The sequence below is a fragment of the Schistocerca serialis genome, chromosome 12 (genome assembly GCF_023864345.2).
Source record: "Schistocerca serialis cubense isolate TAMUIC-IGC-003099 chromosome 12, iqSchSeri2.2, whole genome shotgun sequence".
NCBI classification, from domain to species: Eukaryota; Metazoa; Arthropoda; class Insecta; order Orthoptera; family Acrididae; genus Schistocerca; species Schistocerca serialis.
Window position 1 is genome coordinate 76,859,698 of NC_064649.1, and position 20,365 is coordinate 76,880,062.

At 46.9% G+C, this 20,365-nt stretch overlaps 1 protein-coding gene and 1 pseudogene across 1 annotated transcript in view; one reads left to right on the top strand and one right to left on the bottom strand.

Annotated features, from left to right (window-relative positions):
* Window positions 1–7,051: 7,051 nt before the first annotated feature.
* LOC126427945 (homeotic protein proboscipedia) overlaps window positions 7,052–20,365 on the top strand; it is a 41,782-nt gene continuing 28,468 nt past the window's right edge. The window contains exons 1-2 of the mRNA XM_050089836.1: window positions 7,052–7,130; window positions 14,261–14,479. Coding sequence (XP_049945793.1) covers window positions 7,052–7,130; window positions 14,261–14,479 — 298 coding nt within the window. The remainder of the gene's footprint in view (window positions 7,131–14,260; window positions 14,480–20,365) is intronic.
* Window positions 11,039–11,156, bottom strand: LOC126428490 (5S ribosomal RNA; annotated as a pseudogene).

Below are 20,365 nucleotides of genomic sequence, written 5' to 3' on the forward strand. Positions count from 1 at the left end.
TTCCACTTAAGTCACACCATTTGTGAACTTCCTACTCCATTCTTAGACTTACTGCTGTGACAAACATGCATCGCCGTACCGAACCTTCATTCGTCGACGAATTTCAATAGGTTTCACTACGCAAAAACCGAACAACAGAACGCTGTTCTCCCCTGATGCAAGTCGCAAATGGGGCGGCCATCTTTATACTGATACTGCGACGGTATGTGTGCATCTGCACTATGCTGCCACCTACAGGACATTCTGCACACTGTTTGTAGCACACTTACCAACTTACAGGATAACGGCGCGAAATTTCGAGTTGTTATTACAAATTTAAGGTTTTTATTTGACTCACCCTCGTAATTTGTGGCTTAAGTGTATTTGTGTGCTTGTTAGAATAATTTGAATTCATGGGATTTAATTTTATAAAATGAAAAACTTATTTGAAATTTTTAATGTTTTATTGTGATTAGAATAAGTAAAAACGAAGTTCAGTTGCACGTAAAACCAGTTTACACAAATATTTAATACTTTGAAAGTAAATCCAAATCATTTGCTCGAATTTCACGCCCGAAAATGATAAATTGGACTAATCGATACCGCACCCTGTCACAAAATGGACTGATACTCGATGAAACGAACTCCTGCACCTTGAGAAACATAGCACACGACGCTTATTCAGAAGAATTCCATATACACTACTGGCCATTAAAACTGCTATACCAAGAAGAAATGGAGATGATAAACGGGTATTCATTGGACAAATATATTATACTTGAACCGATGTGTGATTACATTTTCACGCAATTTTGGTGCATAGATCCTGAGAAATCACAACCACCTCTGGCCGTAATAACGGCCTTGATACGCCTGCTCATTGAGTCAAACAGAGCTTGGATGACGTGTACAGGTACAGCTGCCCATGCAGCTTCAACACGATACCACAGTTCATCAAGAGTAGTGACTGGCGTATTGTGACGAGCCAGTTGCTCGGCCACCATTGACCAGACGGTTCCAGTTGGTGAGAGATCTGGAGAATGTGGTGGCCAGGGCAGCAGTCGAACATTTTCTGTATCCAGATAGGCCCGTACACGACCTGCAGCATGCGGTCGTGCATTATCCTGCTGAAATGTAGGGATTTGCAGGGATGGAATGAAGGGTAGAGCCACGGGTCGTAACACATATGAAATGTAACGTCCAAAGTGCCGTCAATGCAAACAAGAGGTGACCGAGACGTGTAACCAATGGCAACCCGTACCGTCACGCCGGGTGATACGCCAGTATAGCAATGACGAATGCACGCTTCCAATGTGCGTTCACCGCGATGTCGCCAAACACGGATGCGACCATCATGATGCTGTAAACAGAACCTGGATTCATCCGAAAAAATGACGTTATGCCATTCGTGCACCCAGGTTCGTCGTTGAGTACACCATCGCAGGCGCTCCTGTTTGTGATGCAGCGTCAAGGGTAAGCGCAGCCATGGTCTCCGAGCTGATAGTCCGTGCTGCTGCAAACGTCGTCGAACTGTTCGTGCAGATGGTTGCTGGCTTGCAAACGTCGCCATCTGTTGACCGAGGGATCGAGACGTGGCTGCACGATTCGTTACAGCCATACGGATAAGATGCCTGTCATCTCGACTGCTACTGATGTGCGACGCCGTTGGGACCCTCCTGAACCCATCGATTCCGTATTCTGCTAACAGTTATTGGATCTCGACCAACGCGAGCAGCGATGTCGCGGTACGATAAACCACAATCGCGGTAGGCTACAATCCGACCTTTATCAAAGTCGTAAACGTGATGGTACGCATTTCTCCTCCTTACAGGAGGCATCACAACAACGTTTCACCAGGCAGCGCCGGTGAACTGCTGCTTGTGTATGAGAAATCGGTTGTAAACGTTCCTCATGGCAGCACATTGTAGGTGTCGCCACCGGCGCCAACCTTGTGTGAATGCTCTGAAAAGATAATCATTTGCATATTACAAGATTTTCTACCTGTCGGTTAAATTTTGCGTCTGTAGCACGTCATCTTCGTGGTGTAGCAATTTTAATGGCCAGTAGTGTATGTCGCTGAAAACAGCTGTTTGCAACTTTGTTGGCGGATGAATACCAGGTTTCACAAGCTCCACCTCCGTTGCAGACTGGAGACGCAGAGCTGTTAGCCTGCGTTAGCAGAGCGGCGGAATTTAAGAAGGGCGCAATATCGCCCGCTAGCAGATAATCCGTGTTTACCGCTCCGTGTTCGCTCCGGGCTGAGGCGGTCCGGAGCAGCTGTTTACGCCAAGTTGCTGCCTCTCTCTGCTCTCGCTCTTATTTTTTCCTCCCCCTCTCCCCTCTCCCTCCCTCCTCGTTTCCATGCCTGGCTGCTCACCGCCTCTCTCTCTCTCTTCCAGTTTTATGTTATTTTTTTTTTAGCCAGTCGCCAGTTATACGCGGCTGGCCTCTGATGCTGCGCTGTGTTCCGCAGCTCCACGCTTAGGCTGCCCCTCCCCGTCCACGGGAAGCAAGAACGCGCCGTGCTCCGGCGAGCGGACTTAATTGAAAAGTTCTTGTGCGGAGGCGGCGGCGGAGTTGGGAGAAACGAGAGAGCAAGAGAGAGAGAGAGAGAGAGTGGGGGGAGGGGGGGGGGGAATAGGTCTTGTAAACAACGCGTGACGTTAGCCCACGGAGAGGTGCGCACCTGCCGAAAGCTTCCGATCTGACGACGTTGGCTGCCGAAGAAAGACTAGTCGCTCGGTGCGTTGAGAGGGTATGCGTGGCATGGGACAATGCACAGGCGAAACACTCCAGAGACAGTCGTCTTAGGTACCACAGAAACAGTGGGAATATATATATACATATATATATATATATATATATATATATATATATATATATATATATGAGAGAGAGAGAGAGAGAGATAGAGAACTACTGAACTACTTAAACCTAACTAACCCAAGGACTTCACACATATCCATGCCCCAGGCAGGATTCGAACCTGCGACCGTAGCGGTCACACGGTTCCAGACTGTAGCGCCTAGAGCCGCTCGGTCACCCCGGCCGGATATATGTACGAGGGCAGTTCAATAAGTAATGCAACACAAATTTTTTTTCTGAAACAGGGGTTGTTTTATTCAGCATTGAAATACACCAGGTTATTCCCCAATCTTTTAGCTACACAACACTATTTTTCAACGTAATCTCCATTCAATGCTACGGCCTTACGCCACCTTGAAATGAGGGCCTGTATGCCTGCACGGTACCATTCCACTGGTCAATGTCGGAGCCAACGTCGTACTGCATCAATAACTTCTTCATCATCCGCGTAGTGCCTCCCACGGATTGCGTCCTTCATTGGGCCAAACATATGGAAATCCGACGGTGCGAGATCGGGGCTGTAGGGTGCATGAGGAAGAACAATCCATTGAAGTTTTGTGAGCTCCTCTCGGGTGCGAAGACTTGTGTGATGTCTTGCGTTGTCATGAAGAAGGAGAAGTTCGTTCAGATTTTTGTGCCTACGAACACGCTGAAGTCGTTTCTTCAGTTTATGAAGAGTAGCACAATACACTTCAGAGTTGATCGTTTGACCATGGGGAAGGACATCGAACAGAATAACCCCTTCAGGTTCCCAGAAGACTGTAACCATGACTTTACCGGCTGAGGGTATGGCTTTAAACTTTTTCTTGGTAGGGGAGTGGGTGAGGCGCCACTCCATTGATTGCCGTTTTGTTTCAGGTTCGAAGTGATGAACCCATGTTTCATCGCCTGTAACAATCTTTGACAAGAAATTGTCACCCTCAGCCACATGACGAGCAAGCAATTCCGCACAGATGGTTCTCCTTTGCTCTTTATGGTGTTCGGTTATACAATGAGGGACCCAGCGGGAACAAACCTTTGAATATCCCAACTGGTGAACAATTGTGACAGCACTACCAACAGAGATGTCAGGTTGAGCACTGGGTTGTTTGATGGTGATCCGTCGATCATCTCGAACGAGTGTGTTCGCACGCTCCGCCATTGCAGGAGTCACAGCTGTGCACGGCCGGCCCGCACGCGGGAGATCAGACAGTCTTGCTTGACCTTGCGGCGATGATGACACACGCTTTGCCCAACGAGTCACCGTGCTTTTGTCCACTGCCAGATCACCGTAGACATTCTGCAAGCGCCTATGAATATCTGAGATGCCCTGGTTTTCCGCCAAAAGAAACTCGATTACTGCCCGTTGTTTGCAACGCACATCCGTTACAGACGCCATTTTAACAGCTCCGTACAGCGCTGCCACCTGTCGGAAGTCAATGAAACTATACGAGACGAAGCGGGAATGTTTGAAAATATTCCACAAGAAATTTCCGGTTTTTTCAACCAAAATTGGCCGAGAAAAAAAAATGTGTTGCATTACTTATTGAACTGCCCTCGTATATTTTGCATCATTTCGGTTTCGAGAGTTCCGGAACAACATTGGAATAGAGAATAAATATCATTTCTTCACTTTTTATTGCTCATGACAACCACACATTGCATGTTGTACCACCATACAGCGAGACCTTCAGAGGTCCTGGTCCAGGTTGTTGCACACACCGGTACCTCTAATAACCATTCTTAAGTCCCCTTGGATTGATACATGCGACTATTCGTCGTAGCATACTATCCACAGGTTCATCAATGCACTGTTGGTCTAGATTGTTCCACTCCTCAACGCCGATTCGTCGTAGACCCCACAGAGTGTTGGTGAGTCACGTCGTCCATAAACAGCCGTTTTCAATATATCCCAGGCATGCTCGATATGGTTCACGTCTGGAGAAAATGCTGCCAACTCTAGTCGAGCGATGTCGTTATCCTGAAGGAAGTCATTCACAAGATGTGCACGATGGTGGCGCGAATTGTCATCCATGGAGACGAATGCCTCACCTATATGCGGTCAATATGGTTGCACTATCGGTCGGAGGATGGCATTCACGTATCGTACAGCCGTTACGGCGCCTTCCATGACCACCAGCGGCGTACGTCGGCCCCACATAATGCCACCCCAAAACATCAGTGAACCTCCACCTTGATGCACTCATTGGAAAGTGTGTCTTAGGCGTTCAGCCTAACCGGGTTGTGTCGAAATACTATCGACGATTGTCTGCTTGAAGGCATATGCGACACTCATCGGTGAAGAGAACATGATGCCAATCCTGAGCGGTTCATTCGGCATGTTGTTGGGCCCATGTGTATCGCGTTGCATGGTGTCGTGGTTGCGAAGATGGACCTCGCCATGGATATCGGGAGTGAAGTTCCGCATCATGCAGCCTATTGCACACAGATTGAGTCGTAACACGAAGCCCTGAGGCTGCACAAAAATCATTATTCAACATGGTTTCATTGCTGTCAAGGTTCCTCCGAGCCATAATCCGTAGGTAGTTCTTAGATCTGTTACTGCACGAGACAAAACTTTACACCTCACCTGGGCCCTTCAACGCCGACATTGGACTGTTGATGACTGGAAATCTGTTGCGTGGTCGGACAAGACTCGTTTCAAATTGTATCGGGTGGATGCACGTGGACGGGTATGGAGGGAAACTCATGAATCCATAGACCCTGCGTGTCAGCAGGGAATTGTTCAAGCTCGTGGAGGCTCTGTGATGGTATGCGGCGTGTACATTTGTAGTGATGTGGGACACCTGATAGGTCTAGATACCACTCTGACAGGTGACACGCACGTAAGTATCCTGTCTGATCACCCGCATCCATTCATGTCCATTGCGCATTCCGACGGACTCAGGCAGTTCCAGCAGGACAATGCGACACCCCACACGACCAGAATTGCTACAGAGTCGCTCCCGGAATACTTTTCTGAGTTTAAACACATCCGCTGGCCACCAAGCTCCCCAGACATGAAGATTATTGAGCATATCTACATCTACATCCACATCCATACTCCGCAAGGCACCTGACGGTGTGTAGCGGAGGGTACCTTGAGTACCTCTATATTTTCTCCCTTCTATTGCAGTCTCGTATAGTTCGTGGAAAGAAAGATTGTCGGTATACCTTTGTGTGGTCTCTCTGATTTTATGCTGACGGTCTGTTCGTGAGATATACGTAGGAGGGAGCAATATACTTCTTGACTCCTCCGTGAAGGTATGTTCTCGAAACTTCAACAAAAGCCCGTACCGAGCTACTGAGCGTCTCTATTGCAGAGTCTTCCACTGGAGTTTATCTATCATCTCCGTAACGCTTTCGCGATTACTAATTATAATCCTGTAAAGAAGCGCGCTGCTTTCCGTTGGATCTTCTATCGACCCTATCTGGTACGGATCCCTCACTGGTGAGCAGTATTCAAGCAGTGGGCGAACAAGCATACTGTAACCTACTTCCTTTGTTTTTGGACTGCATTTCCTTAGGATTCTTCCAATGAATCTGTCTGGCACCTGCTTTACCGACGATTAGTTTTATTTGGTCATTCCATTTTAAACCCCTCCTAATGTCTACTCCCAGATAATTTATGGAATTAACTGCTTCCAGTTGCTGACCTGCTATATTGTAGCTAAATGATAAAGGGTCTTTCTTTCTATGTATTCGCAGCACATTACACTTGTCTGCATTGAGATTCAGTTGCCATTCCCCGCAACATGCGTCAATTCGTTGCAGATCCTCCTGCATTTCAGTACAATTTTCTGTTGTTACCTCTCAATATCTGGGATACCTTTTCATGTGCTGATCCAAAGAGATCTCCGTCCCCTCGCACTCTTGCGGATTAATGGACGCTACTTCAGACAGTTGTCTAGTCCACGCCACGTCGTGTTGCGGCACTTCTGCGTGCTCGCGAGGCCCTACACGATATTAGACAGGTGTACCACTTTCTTTGGCTCTTCATTGTAGGTACCCATGGTGTGGCATACCTACCGATCTGCTTAAATTTTATTGCGGTGATTTACGTAGAGAACTGCTTTTCATACGCTAGTGGAATAGGAACGGGTGCAGCCATCTGCGGTTACAGGCAGCGTGTTGATAAGGCTGTACAATGGCTGGCCGAGTATTTACGTAGCTGCGCGATGGCGGGAGGTTGATTCTCACGCCGCTGTTCGCGGAACCGGAAGAGTGGATGCGGCGCCCGGTCCCACGTCTGAGTGATGGAGCGCCTGACCCCGGGGTCAGCCAGTCAGCGGACCGCAGCTCAACAGGTCAGCCGCTAACCTCACCTCACGTCTCCTCGCAGGGGCGGCGGGGGCGGTGACCACATTCCCCACGCTTCCCTTCCACTGTGCGACGTAGCGAATTATTACGAGTTGTCATCTTGCACTTAAAGCGTTACTTGCTGTGGAGCCGGCAGGTTAGCAGATTTTAGGTTCTCACGCCGTCACAAATGACGCTGGCTACTGTGCCGGACGAGCAGTATACATGTCTAACGCTCCGTGCATCACGTATTACGAGGGTTGGAACTTTAAAAGTGGCAACTATTTATTTACAGCTCGTACAAAATGGTTCGAATGGCTCTGAGCACTATAGGACTTAACATCTGAGGTCATCAGTCCCCTAGAACTACTTAAACCTAACTAACCTAAGGACATCACACACATTCACACCCGAAGCAGGATTCGAACCTGCGACCGTAGCGGCCGCGCGGTTCCAGACTGAAGCGCCTAGAACCACTTGGCCACACCGGCCGGCCAGCTCGTACAAAATAGACACGTCTTTCAAAGTTTTACTGATCTTCAGAGTAGTCACCAGCGTTGTGTATAACCCGTTGCCAGCGATGTGGAAGCCGTAGGATACTCTTAGCAGTGCCAGTTTTGTTGACAGTTCGAGCGGCTCTGTCTATTGCCTGAAGAATTTGTAGCAGTACTGAAGCGAGTGCCGTGAAGTGTTTCCTTCAGTTTAGGAATCGAGTTGTACTCACGAGGGCTTAAGTCAGGAGATTGCAGTAGGTGGTATAGCACTTAGCAGCCCCATCAGTCAAACAATTAAGTAACTGCTTGAGCATTGTCCTGAAAAATGATGGTCAGGTACTGCAGAAAGTGTCATCACTTCTGTCTCTAAGCTAATCGTAGGTTGTGTTCCAAAAATGAACAGCATAGAGACAGAAGTGATGACACTTTCTGCAGGACCTGACCATCATTTTGTTTGACTGATGGGACTGCAAAGTGCTATACCACCTACTGCACTCCCCTGGCTGAAGCCCTCATGAGTTCAACTCGATTTCTAAACTGAAGGAAACACTTCACGGCATTCGCTTCAGAACTGCTACAAATTCGTCGGGCAATAGACCGCGCAGCTCGAACTGTCAACACGACTTCCACATCGCTGGCAACTGGTTACACACAATGCTGGTGACTACTCTGAAGGTCAGTAAAACTTTGAAACACGTATCTATTTTGTACGAGCTGTAAATAAATAGTTGCCACTATTAAAGTTCCAACCCTGTTATATACACTCTCTATGAATCTGAAGAAGTACTGTTAAATGGGTAACACAACCGCACTGTTAAAATTTGAAATCAATAGCATCGATACCTTCGGAGTTATAAATTTTTACCTGAAACACATAAATATCGTGTTGGCATTGTGAAACCGAGTTAGCGACTGTAAGGTATTCTATAGTATCAACTGAAACTACGACAAGATGATAGCTTCATATAGTCCAATTTTCTGGGATTTTCTTTAGTTTCGTTACCAAAGATTTCCGACGTCATTAGTAGTACTTTGCATAATAATTATTTAATATTGTTTTGGTTGTGTGAGTGTTGTGGAGTGACTGAGAGAGTGAATGGTGGACATACGTAAAGTGAGAATATGGTATTTTATTAAAAGCATGTAAATGTATATGTCAGAAAGTTGTTGTGCAGTAAGGGAATTGTGACGTATGTTCGAGTGAGCTTGATTTCGCAAAAGGTAGCCAGAAGGGGCGTTGAGTATTAAATTTATTAGTGATTTGTTTTGTGGAGAGGAGTAGTATTTTGTTTTCATTAAATTTTATTTAATTTCCGGATTACGAGTTTTCTAGTCTAATTTGCTTATGGTAATCTGATTGACTGACATCAGAAATACCGCAATGTAGAGGTGCTCGAGGTGATCTGATTGGTTGCTTAACATGCTAGCCAATAGGAATTCACCATTTTCTGCGCGTTTGAGCAGGGTCTTGTGCCTCAGACCTATGAATGGATGTAGTCGCTCGGTAGCTGTCTTCTGGTAAACACCTGTGTTAAACTGTGGTGATCGAATTTGTACCAAAATGAAGAAATTAGCGAGTTTGCTTGGTTCTCGTGTCGCTGACGAAAACCCACGACAAGTAAATAAAAACACCTACAGCCGTCCTTATGATTTTATTTTATTTTGTCGCTACCAGTTTCAACGCTTCAGTGCGTCATCTTCAGGCTGTGTTGATGCGATATAGGTTAATATGATCCCCGTGCATACCACATCTCTACCTGCATTACTAGATACGCAGATAATGTGTCAGCACTCCAACCATCAACTGCGAACTGATTCTCGAATCAGTTGGCAGTGGCTGTAGGTGTTTTTATTTACTTGTCACGATAGTAAACGGCCGTCGTCCCAGAGACCTCCTGCTAAAAGAATGGACATACAAAAACGACTACAGTGTTTAGTATTTTATGAGAGTTTGAGCGTTGTGGGTGGTGTATTTTAGGAGATATTAGCGTGTGAACATTTCAAGTCGTATATAAACTCTGCGTGGCGGGTTTCGTGCAGCTAACATTACGGCGAGAACTTCTTTACAAGAAGCCTACTGACCGACTGATTCTGTCAACTCGCAAATGGTCGCGAGACAGTGACTGTTTAGGACACTCAGAACATCAGGTCGGACTAAATATCTTCTGGCTGCTTTTGGGGGTGAACTTGTTACAGAGACAGTCAGTAATACTGTATAACGTCGCGTTATTAAATACGGACTTGATACGCATTTCCCGTGTTTTGAAGACAGTAAACCAACTTACAGAAAATTTTAACATTTTTTTTCAAACGACCCGTGCAAGGATCCCGAACGCTCCATAGTTTAACTATCTTTCAGCTACTGCCCACGGACGTGTTGTGTGGCTTTTGCGTGGTAGGTATTTGGTCGAATTGTCGTAAACGCTGCTTTTGTCGGCTAATCCCGTATCTACCATTGCAGAGTGAAGGGGCAGACAACCTGAAGCCTATCCAGCTAGGAGGACTGATTGTTTAAAGGATAGTGGGAGAGCAACCTACCCCGCCGCAACTGCAATGCTCTATCAAACCAACCACACGAATGCTCATTGGGGATCATCGCAGTGCATTCCGAAGAGTATGACACTATGTAAGTGTCAAGGCTTTCGTGGCATTGTCACTGAAGTTAAAATCTTCTAAAATGATCGACGCTTCGACCCCTCTGCTGGGATCTTCCTCAGGATCTTCTGGTGTGCACTACTTCCAGCAGTAGGGCACACCAGAAGATCCACTACTGCTAGCGTTAGTGGACACCAGAAGATCCTGAGGAAGATCCCAGCAGAGGGGTCGAAGCGTCGATCATTTTAGAAGAAACATGACGCGGCCTAATAACCCAGAAGATTTTAACTTCAGTATGACACTCTGGTCTGTTGGTAAAATCATCTGCCTGATTATATGTCTGTTGGCCTTTGTACGCAATAGTTGGCACGCAACGAGAGGGAGAGAGGGCTAAAAACAACGCGAGAATTGTGTGCTTGAACATAAATGCGGTTGCTAGCCGAGCCAGCGGGTTGCGCCTTCGGATCTGACCACGGACGGCGTCTGTGAAACGACAGTGCGTTGCAACTGTCAGCCGTGATCAGAAAAGAGATCTGTGCAGATGGGAGTGCATTATGAGCGAGCAAAGTGACTTCGAAAGTGAGCAGATTGTTTGAGCTCGTATGGCGGATGCTTCAGTAACCAAGCACTCCGTCTCCAGGCCACAAGTAGCCCATCGGGACCATCCGACCGCCGTGTCATCCTAAGCTGGGGATGCGGATAGGAGGGGCGTGTGGTCAGCACAGTGCACTCCCGGTCGTTACGATGGTTTTCTGTGACCGGAGCCGCTACTATTCGGTCAAGTAGCACCTCAGTTGGCATCACGAGGCTGAGTGCACCCTGGAAAATGGCAACAGCGCATGACGGCCCGGATGGTCACCCATCCAAGTGCCAGCCACGCCCGACAGCGCTTAACGGCGGTGATCTGACGGGAACCGGTGTATCCACTGTGACAAGGCCGTTGCCATATATTCCGGGTCTAGGTGTATTGTTTTTCTTTATTATAGACTGCGCTATATGGTATCTGACCTTCTTAATCATTATACAGGAGTAGCAGCAATTCTCATACGAAACATGTGCAATTGGAAGTTTTGAAAGGAAGCAATGTCTGAGACAGACGCACACAGACACACTCACACACACGCACACACATACACAAAAGCGCGCGCGCGGACGACATCCATACATATTATAAAAATGGGTAAGCTTGTTTATGTGTATGAGTGAGTGTGTTTGTGCGTGTGTGCGCGCGTGTGTGTGTGTGTGTGTGTGTGTGTGTGTGTATTCCATCTCTCCTCCTAAATCACTGAACCCATTACAACCAAATTTGAATACATATATACCATACTGCCATTCAACAATCGCTGTGGACGTATGAACAACCTACGGATCATATTTCAGTTTATATGACGTCATAAACAATGAGATGCGTGGAAAACTGCTGCATCGTGTACGGGTTTTTAGCATAGTTATTCTCTATTACTGACTCTTTATTACTGACACACTGCTACAGTCGAATCAACTTGCGGAAATAGTGGGTACCTGGCAGCGCTTTTGAGAGCTTTAAACTGCGAAGCACAAACGGCTGTAGGCGAAAACAGTTGCGCCTATAGAACCATTTCAGTACAAACAGTTACTTTTTTGTTTTGGTTTCTCATAGAAAAGTGATATAATAAATACTCAAGTAGTGCCGGGTTATATATATAGGGTGGTCCATTGATAGTGACCTGCAGGAAACCTAAGGTAACAGCATGGAATCAGTAACTCTTTCCGCCCACATATACGTTCGATTGAGGCAGGATACACATCTGATGTTTCTTGTGTCCAAATACAGTGTGTTCACTTGATACGATTGGTGCTGATTATGAGCAGTCAGTGGTAATACTTGCCAAAATGTTTATTGGTTATTTGTAAGGTTCATATCTGGCTTTTCTTGTTTCGATTGACCCCATATAGGGGACTACAGACAGAAAGTATGGATTCCTCTGAAGGAAGGATCACCAACATTTTCAAATAAAATGTCTTTTGGATCGATGTTGGGTCCACATGTAGTTTTCTTTGTCTCGCTGTAGCCCAGGTGGGAGAAATAAAACACCAGGACTGCAACCAAGGTTTTAACCCAAGACAAGTATGAGCCAGCCACGGCTCATATACGTTCCATTGAGATAGGATACACGTCTGGTGTTTCTTTCCTTTACACATCCCAAATCGACAGTGTGTTGACTTTGGTCAAATGGTTCAAATGGCTCTGAGCACTATGGGACTCAACATCTTAGGTCATAAGTCCCCTAGAACTTAGAACTACTTAAACCTAAGTAACCTAAGGACATCACACACACCCATGCCCGAGGCAGGATTCGAACCTGCGACCGTAGCAGCCCCGCGGTTCCAGACTGCAGCGCCAGAACCGCACGGCCACCACGGCCGGCGTGTTGACTTGACACGAGTGGTGTTGATTATGAGCAGTTACTGATAATCCTTGCCGAAATGTTTATCCGTAATGTGTAAGTTTCGTACCTGGCATATATTCGATTGACCCAAGATGAGGGACTACAGACAGAACGTATGGATCCTCTCAAGGAGGAATCACCAACATTTTCAAATGTCTTTTGGATCTATGTTAGGTCCACGTTCTAACAACCCTACCACAACAAAGGTCAAAATTTAATAACGATTGTGGTGTTGCTCACGCTGCTAAATACTGCATTTTCGGGCAACAACAAAGTTATTATGTGGCAGGTGTCATTAGAGCACAGTTAATAAAGTCATTTCATGTAATAACGAATAAACTAGGCACTCATCTTTTCGTGTTTCCCACGCTGGTCTCGTTGTAAAATTATGGCTCAATCGTCGAAAATCTAGGTGGAGATGATTCGGAGCTCGGATGCAAAGAGGCCTAGGTTTTATTCTGTTATATTCAAAAGTTTTATAGATGTGTTTCACAAGCCATTCTTGGAGATTAAACTTTTGAAAGTTAGCACAATGGTGATGTAAAAAATAATCAGCACTTCGAATTTAAGTTACACTTCTTTTTTATTGCTTTTGTTGCAATATCGCGTAACACACAAAACATCACTTCACAATACAAAACATACTTGAAAACATCTTCCTCACTGTTGTTGTTGTTGTTGTTGTGGTCTTCAGTCCCGAGACTGGTTTGATGCAGCTCTCCATGCTACCCTATCCTGTGCAAGTTTCTTCATCTCCCAGTACCTACTGCAACCTACATCCTTCTGAATCTGTTCAGTGTATTCATCTCTTGGTCTCCCTGTGCGACTGCTACGGTCGCAGGTTCGAATCCTGCCTCGGGCATGGATGTGTGTGATGTCCTTAGGTTAGTTAGGTTTAAGTAGTTCTAAGTTCTAGGGGACTGATGACCACAGCTGTTAAGTCCCATAGTGCTCAGAGCCATTTGAACCATCTTGGTCTCCCTCTGCGATTTTTACCCTCCACGCTGCCCTCCAATGCTAAATTTGTGGTCCCTTGATGCCTCAGAACATGTCCTATCAACCGGTCCCTTCTTCTGGTCAAGTTGTGCCACAAACTCCTCTTCTCCCCAATTCTATTCAATACCTCCTCATTAGTTATGTGATCTACCCATCTAATCTTCAGCATTCTTCTGTAGCACCACATTTCGAAAGCCTCGCTGTTAAAGTTCACATTTTATAAGCTGACTACAATACACGTCTTTCCAACATGACGTCCAAGACTTGACCTTCTCAAGGTCCGACTCTCTAACTAACTAATAATCGCTTACGCGCCCAAAAATCGATGTTACAAGTACGACAAAGATCATAGTGACAAAAGAAAGAATACACATAAGAATAATATCATTGCGACACAAACATATCGATGTATCAAAGTGTCTCTACATTAATGAAATCAAATTTGAATGTTGTCTCAGAAATATGTCAACTACTTCACAGAAACACTGTAGAATATTGCTGGTGAGCTGCCGTAATGGTTACGTAATCAAAGTACCATTACAACGTGTAGTGTCATTTGTCTCGCTGTAGCCGAGATTGGAAGCACGGATTCCTGACCGGGGTGGTGCCGGTTTGTGGTTACAGAGAACGGGCTGCCGCGGCGGCTGCGCACCGCCTACACCAACACGCAGCTGCTGGAGCTGGAGAAGGAGTTCCACTTCAACAAGTACCTGTGCCGGCCGCGGCGCATCGAGATAGCCGCCTCGCTGGACCTCACGGAGCGGCAGGTGAAGGTGTGGTTCCAGAACCGCCGCATGAAACACAAGCGGCAGACGCTCAGCAAGGCGGGCGGCGGCGCCGGAGGCGACAGCGACGCCGACAGCAAAGACTCCGCCTCCGGGGGCGGCGGCGGGGGCGGCGGGGGCGGCGGCAGGGGCGACAAGAAGGCCGAGAAGGCGCTGGCCGCAACGCTGCTCGACGATGCCGGGGGCAAAGGTCAGTGGGAGCGGCGCAAAGCTGAGGTCGACCTGGCTCTGATACTTCCATATGGGGGTCCTCAGTATTAATAGTCACAAATGTACACCAGATTACAATATGACAGGCAGGCCCCCTGTTCACAAATCTCGCATCGTTCAGGACTGGTTTTGTGAGCAAGCTGACGAATCGTCGCATGTACCGTGGCCACCGCAGTTATCAGGTCTCAATATCATTCAGCCTTTGTGGTCTGTTTTGGACAGAAGGGGCCGCGCGGAGTGGCTGCGCGGTTTGAGGCGCCATGTCACGGATTGCGTGGCCGCTCCCGCCGGATGTTCGAATCATCCCTCGGGCATGTGTGTGTATGTGTGTGTGTGTGTGTGTGTGTGTGTGTGTGTGTGTGTGTGTGTGTGTGCGTGCCGGCCGGTGTGGCCGAGCGGCTCTAGGCGCTTCAGTCTGGAACCGCGCGACCGCTACGGTCGCAGGTTCGAATCCTGCCTCGGGCATGGATGTGTGTCATGTCCTTAGGTTAGTCAGGTTTTTTTTAACATTTTAGATGTGCATCGCGGTTTTACCGTCATTTACACTGGTGGCTCCAAACAAGAGAATTTCCTTGGCTATTCTGTAGTGTTCCCCGATCATGTTACCCGGATTCTTTTTTTTTTTCCTTTATTGTTATTTTAAACACCTGTACATCAGGCGGGCTTCCAGCAGCATCCTACGCTGCTCTTCAGCCTCAGGATTGACAACGAAAACTATTAAGGGGAACCGGAGGTGCTTATGCTGCCCATGTTAAAATCACTAAGTTTGAGGAACATTTATGAATAAACTACCAAATAGAAAAATTTGAATTTTTTTACATATAGAGTGGTTTAGTATTGCAGTTATGACAGAGGGATTTTTGAGTATCTTTTCTAGTTTCCTTCCAATTATTTTTTTTATTAATGACCCAAATTTTTTTACAAATAATTGCTTTATAATTAAACTGAAATGAAACTACTGAACATATTGCCAAATGGCTGTGTTACAACGTAAGTTTGACCAGTAGGAGTGCTGTATAAAAATTTCATCTCTCTAGCTTGAGTGGATTTTGAGAAAATGTTCCTTATATTCGAAAAATTCTAAGTTACGGGAAATGGTTATCAAAGTTTCTCAATACATTCCTGCACTATAGGATGGATTATCAGGGTCTTCTTCTTCATCCTCCAAAAGCTTCCTCTTGTGTCTTCTTTTCTCGCCTGTTGTTCCATCGTACTTCATATGCCTTTCTCTTCTTTCTGCTCCTCTTATCTTTTCTCTGTCAATATTTCTTAGTGCTCGTACAGTGTTCACCCCAGCTGTAAATCCTAATGCCTTCAGAACTTCACACTTCGCGCTGTTCCCTTGGTTGTAGGTTGCTATTGCATCATAAATGCCAAAGTGCAGTGTTTTTATGCTTTCAAACACCCTTTTAGGAATCACTTTCCAAATCAAATTGTTTACGCTCTCATTAGGATTCTGCGTCTTTCTATGTAGACATTTGTGTAACAATTCTGGCTGTGCTAATTCATGAAAAATTGGTTTTATTGTTCCCTCCTGATTCTTGTACATACTGCATATTACCCGCTTTACACAAGAAATATAATACTACCAACAACAGGCGCAACACTGAACTAATTCGAAACGGTAAACAGCAAAGAGACGATGTTCCGCGCTCTTATTCATTGTAGTATTGCAACTTCGTATTCGTGTTAATTTTCTTTTCCCTACGTTCTTCCTCTTCTTATATACACGGTTTCTAAAACGTGGTATCTTAACCAGAACAAAAGTGTACGACAATATTAAATGGAGCAAGATGTTCGAAATTCTGAGGAAAATAGGAGTAAGCTGTAAGGAAATACGGGTAATATTTGTCACAGAAAACAATGTAGCCAACCCTTGCACACTCGCTGTATGCGTAACATAAGGCGCTGTATGCGTAACAGGCCGAGAAAATCCCAAGCAGTTCGCCAGGAAGTCACGAGAGGGTGTTAGATGCATTCAGTGGCCGCCCATTTCCTCTGCAGGCGTGGGGGAAAATGGTGATAACTCCACTTCTAGGGCGAGTAGAACAATAATTCAAAGTTTAAATTAAAGAGGAATGTTCCAATTAATTTTCGGTAAGAAAAATAAATCGTAATTTTTTGGATTTAACCACCGCCAGCTCCCCTTAAGAAGACACATAGACTGAACAAAATGGTGGACAAAAACAGTAGAGGCAGAATACAAAAAACACGAAGCCGTTCACACTCGACGAAAACCACACTAAAAACTGTCGGATCGACGCAAAACACCTGACGACTTCGACGGAACAGGTGAATGGAGGAGCGTGACAGTGAACACTAAACACAAACACGATGGCACACACACGAGAAAGTGGTGGAGATGATCTCCAGTGCGCGAATGTCCACGTAGCGTGTGCGAGTCTGGGGACCTGCCAAGAGGGGAAGAAGGGGGAGGGGGAGGGAGAGGGGAGAACAAAGATGCCAATGGCAGAGGAGATGGGAGGAGGAATGGAGGTATGGGGGTAGGGGAAGTCCGGGGGAGGAGTGGGGAGAAAGGGAGGAGGGAAGGGGAGAGAAGGGAGAGAGTGTGCCCGTAGGAGCAAACACAGGGAGGGAGGATCAAAGTTGGTAGGAGGGGTAGATGGAGGGGAGGAGGGCATCATCAGGGAGGGGGAGCTGGCGGAAGCCACCTTGGGAGAGGGCATGGAGAGTGGAGAGATGGAGAGCAGGTGGGACGTGGAAATTAAGGCGCGGCAGCGGACGGGGGCGGGAGAGAATGGGAGAGACCAGTGGGTGAGGAGGATCCAGTTTACGGGAGGTGTAGAGGATCTGTATCCGTTCGAGGAAAAGAAAGAGGTGGGGAAAGGGAATAAGGTCGTACGGGATCCACGTGGGGGAGGGGAGACGGATGCGATAGGCGAGGTGAAGAGCATGGCGTTCTTGGATCTGAAAAGATTTGTAAAAGGTAGGGGCAGCGGAGATCCAGGCAGGGTGGGGGTAGCAAAGGATAGGGCGAGTGAAGGATTTATAGGTATGAAGTATGGTGGAGGGTTCCAGACCCCAAGTACAGCCGGAAAGGAGCTTGAGGAGGCAGAGTCGGGAGCGTGCCTTGGCTTGGATCATCCGGAGGTGGGAGGTCCAGGAGAGGATACGGTCAAGGGTGACACTCCCAGATTCGCCTCCCTGATGAATATACCGTTTTCGCAGCGGAGCTCCGCGCGATCCTGAAGGTACTGGAGCAGATGAATCGTGTTCGGGGCAATCTACCAGGTGATCAAAAAACCAGTACAAATTTGAAAACTTAATAAACCAGTAGATAGAGAGGTAAAAATTGACACACATGCTTGGAATGACATGGGATTTTATTAGAATAAAAAAAAAGTTCACAAAATATCCGACAGATGGCGCTGGACAGCAAAACGTCAGTGACTGCGCATGACAATCGTGTATAAAAGGAGCTGTAATGAGAGAGAGAATCAGATGCGCCAGCAGTCGCAGCATGTTGACGTTATCTGAAAAATGGTTCAAATGGCTCAGAGTACTATGTGACTTAACATTGGAGGTCATCAGTCCCCTAGAACTTAGAACTACTTAAACCTAACTAACCTAAGGACATCACACACATCCATGCCCGAGGCAGGATTCGAACCTGCGACCGTAGCGGTCACGCGGCTCCAGACTGAAGCGCCTAGAATCGCTCGGCCACACCGGCCGGCGACGTTATCTGAAAAGGCGCTTTTAGTGAAGCTGTATTATCAGAATGGGGAATGTGTTAGTTCAGCGTTACGATCCAATCACCATAGGAAGGGGATTCGAACGGGTTGACAATTGCAGCTGTGGCGAGAATGATTTCGAAGTTCGAAGCCACGAGTTGTTTAGACGATAGACCCCGTAGTGGCCCACCGAGCACAAGGCGTAATGCTGCTGAGGCAGTTCAGGAAGAAATGGAGAATGTAGCGGGTTCGTCTATGCACGGGGAAGTCAGCGCTCGTGCAGTCGCACGTCGCACCGGCATTCCATACACTACTGTTTGGTTGGCAGGCGTACCCTCCAATGCTATCCGTACAAAATCCATCGGCATCATGAACTGTTACCCGGCGATTTAATGAAGCGGAGGGCATTTGCGGTGTGGGCGTTTCAAAAGATGGCAGAAGATGACGATTGGTTGAGTAACGTGTTGTGGACCGACGAAGCTCATTTCACGCTCCGTGGGTCTGTCAACGCCCACAACTGGGCTACCGAAAATCCTAGAGCTGTCGTGGAAACTCCATTGCATGACGAGAAAGTCACGGTATGGGTTGCATGTACCACATCTACCTTTATCGGGCCTTTTTTCTTCGAGGAAATGCGTGATTCTGGTTTTGTAACTGCTACCGTGACGGGTGAGAGGTACGCCGATATGTTACAGAATCGCATCATCCCCATCCTGGCTGATAAACACCTGCTGTAACGTACGACGTTTATGCAGGATGGCGCTCCACCACATATTGCTAGACGCGTGGAAGATCTATTGCGAGCGTCGTTTGGTGATGATCGTGTGCACAACCGCCACTTTCGTCATGCTTGGCCTCCCAAGTCCCCAGACCTCAGTCCGTGCGATTATTGGCTTTGGGGTTATCGTGATCGACCGAAATTTGTAGGGATGCTGAAAGACATCCGACACCAATGCCTCACCATAAATAACTCCGGGCATGCTTTACAGTGCTGTTCACAACATTATTCCTCGACTACAACTATTGTTGAGGAATGATGGTGGTCATATCGAGCATTTCCTGTAAAGAACATCTTTGCTTTGTCTTACTTTGTGATGCTAATTATTGCTATTCTGATCAGATGAAGCGCCATATGTCGGACATTTTTCGAACTTTGGTATTTTTTTTGTTCCAATAAAACCCCATGTCATTCCAAGCATGTGTGTCTATTTGTACCTCGCTATCTACATTATTCCGTGATTTATTCAGTTTTCAAATTTATACTGACTTTTTGATCACCCCGCTCCGATTCTCTTAGTACCTTACAATCACTGCAGAATCTGTATCCAACTGAGGAGATGGTCCAGCTGATATATGACCAGCTGTACTTGCTCCAACTGCGGGGTAAGGAGGTGTCCTTCTGCTGGGCGCCTGGACATGTAGGAATATGGGGCAATGAACAGGCCGATCGGGCTGCCAAGGAGGCCTGCAGAGAGCAGGATGTGGTCCAGTGTCCTATTCCCTTGCAGTCTGTCATTTCTACACTCCACAAAAAGTGCATGGAGTGGTGGGAGGAAGAATGGCTGGCGGTGACGGCCAATAAACTGCGGCTGGTGAAGTCAACAACTCGGACGTGGCGTTCCTGCTGCCGGTTGCTCAGGCGGGAGAAGTGACCCTCACCCGTCTTCGGATTGGTCACACATAGCTTTCTATTACTGCGGAAGGATCCCTCGATTTATGATGCTTGTGGCGCGCACATCTCTGTCCGGCACATTTTAACAGACTGCATTACATACCGTGATGCAAGGGCAGAAGCACAAGTTGATGGGGATCTGCCCTGTGTTTTAGCCAATGATAAGACGTGTGTGTCTAGGGTTTTAAAGTTTTGTGCTTTGTCTGGACTCCGGCCTAAACTTTTAGGCTGGAGGTTTTGGTGTATTGCAAAGTGGCTGGCTCCTCCCATTTTTCCTTGCGGTCAGCCAGCCACTTCCATCTACTACATTGTTTTAGCTCCCTCTACCACTTTCTTCTTGTATTGTCCGTGTTTTACTGCTGACGGC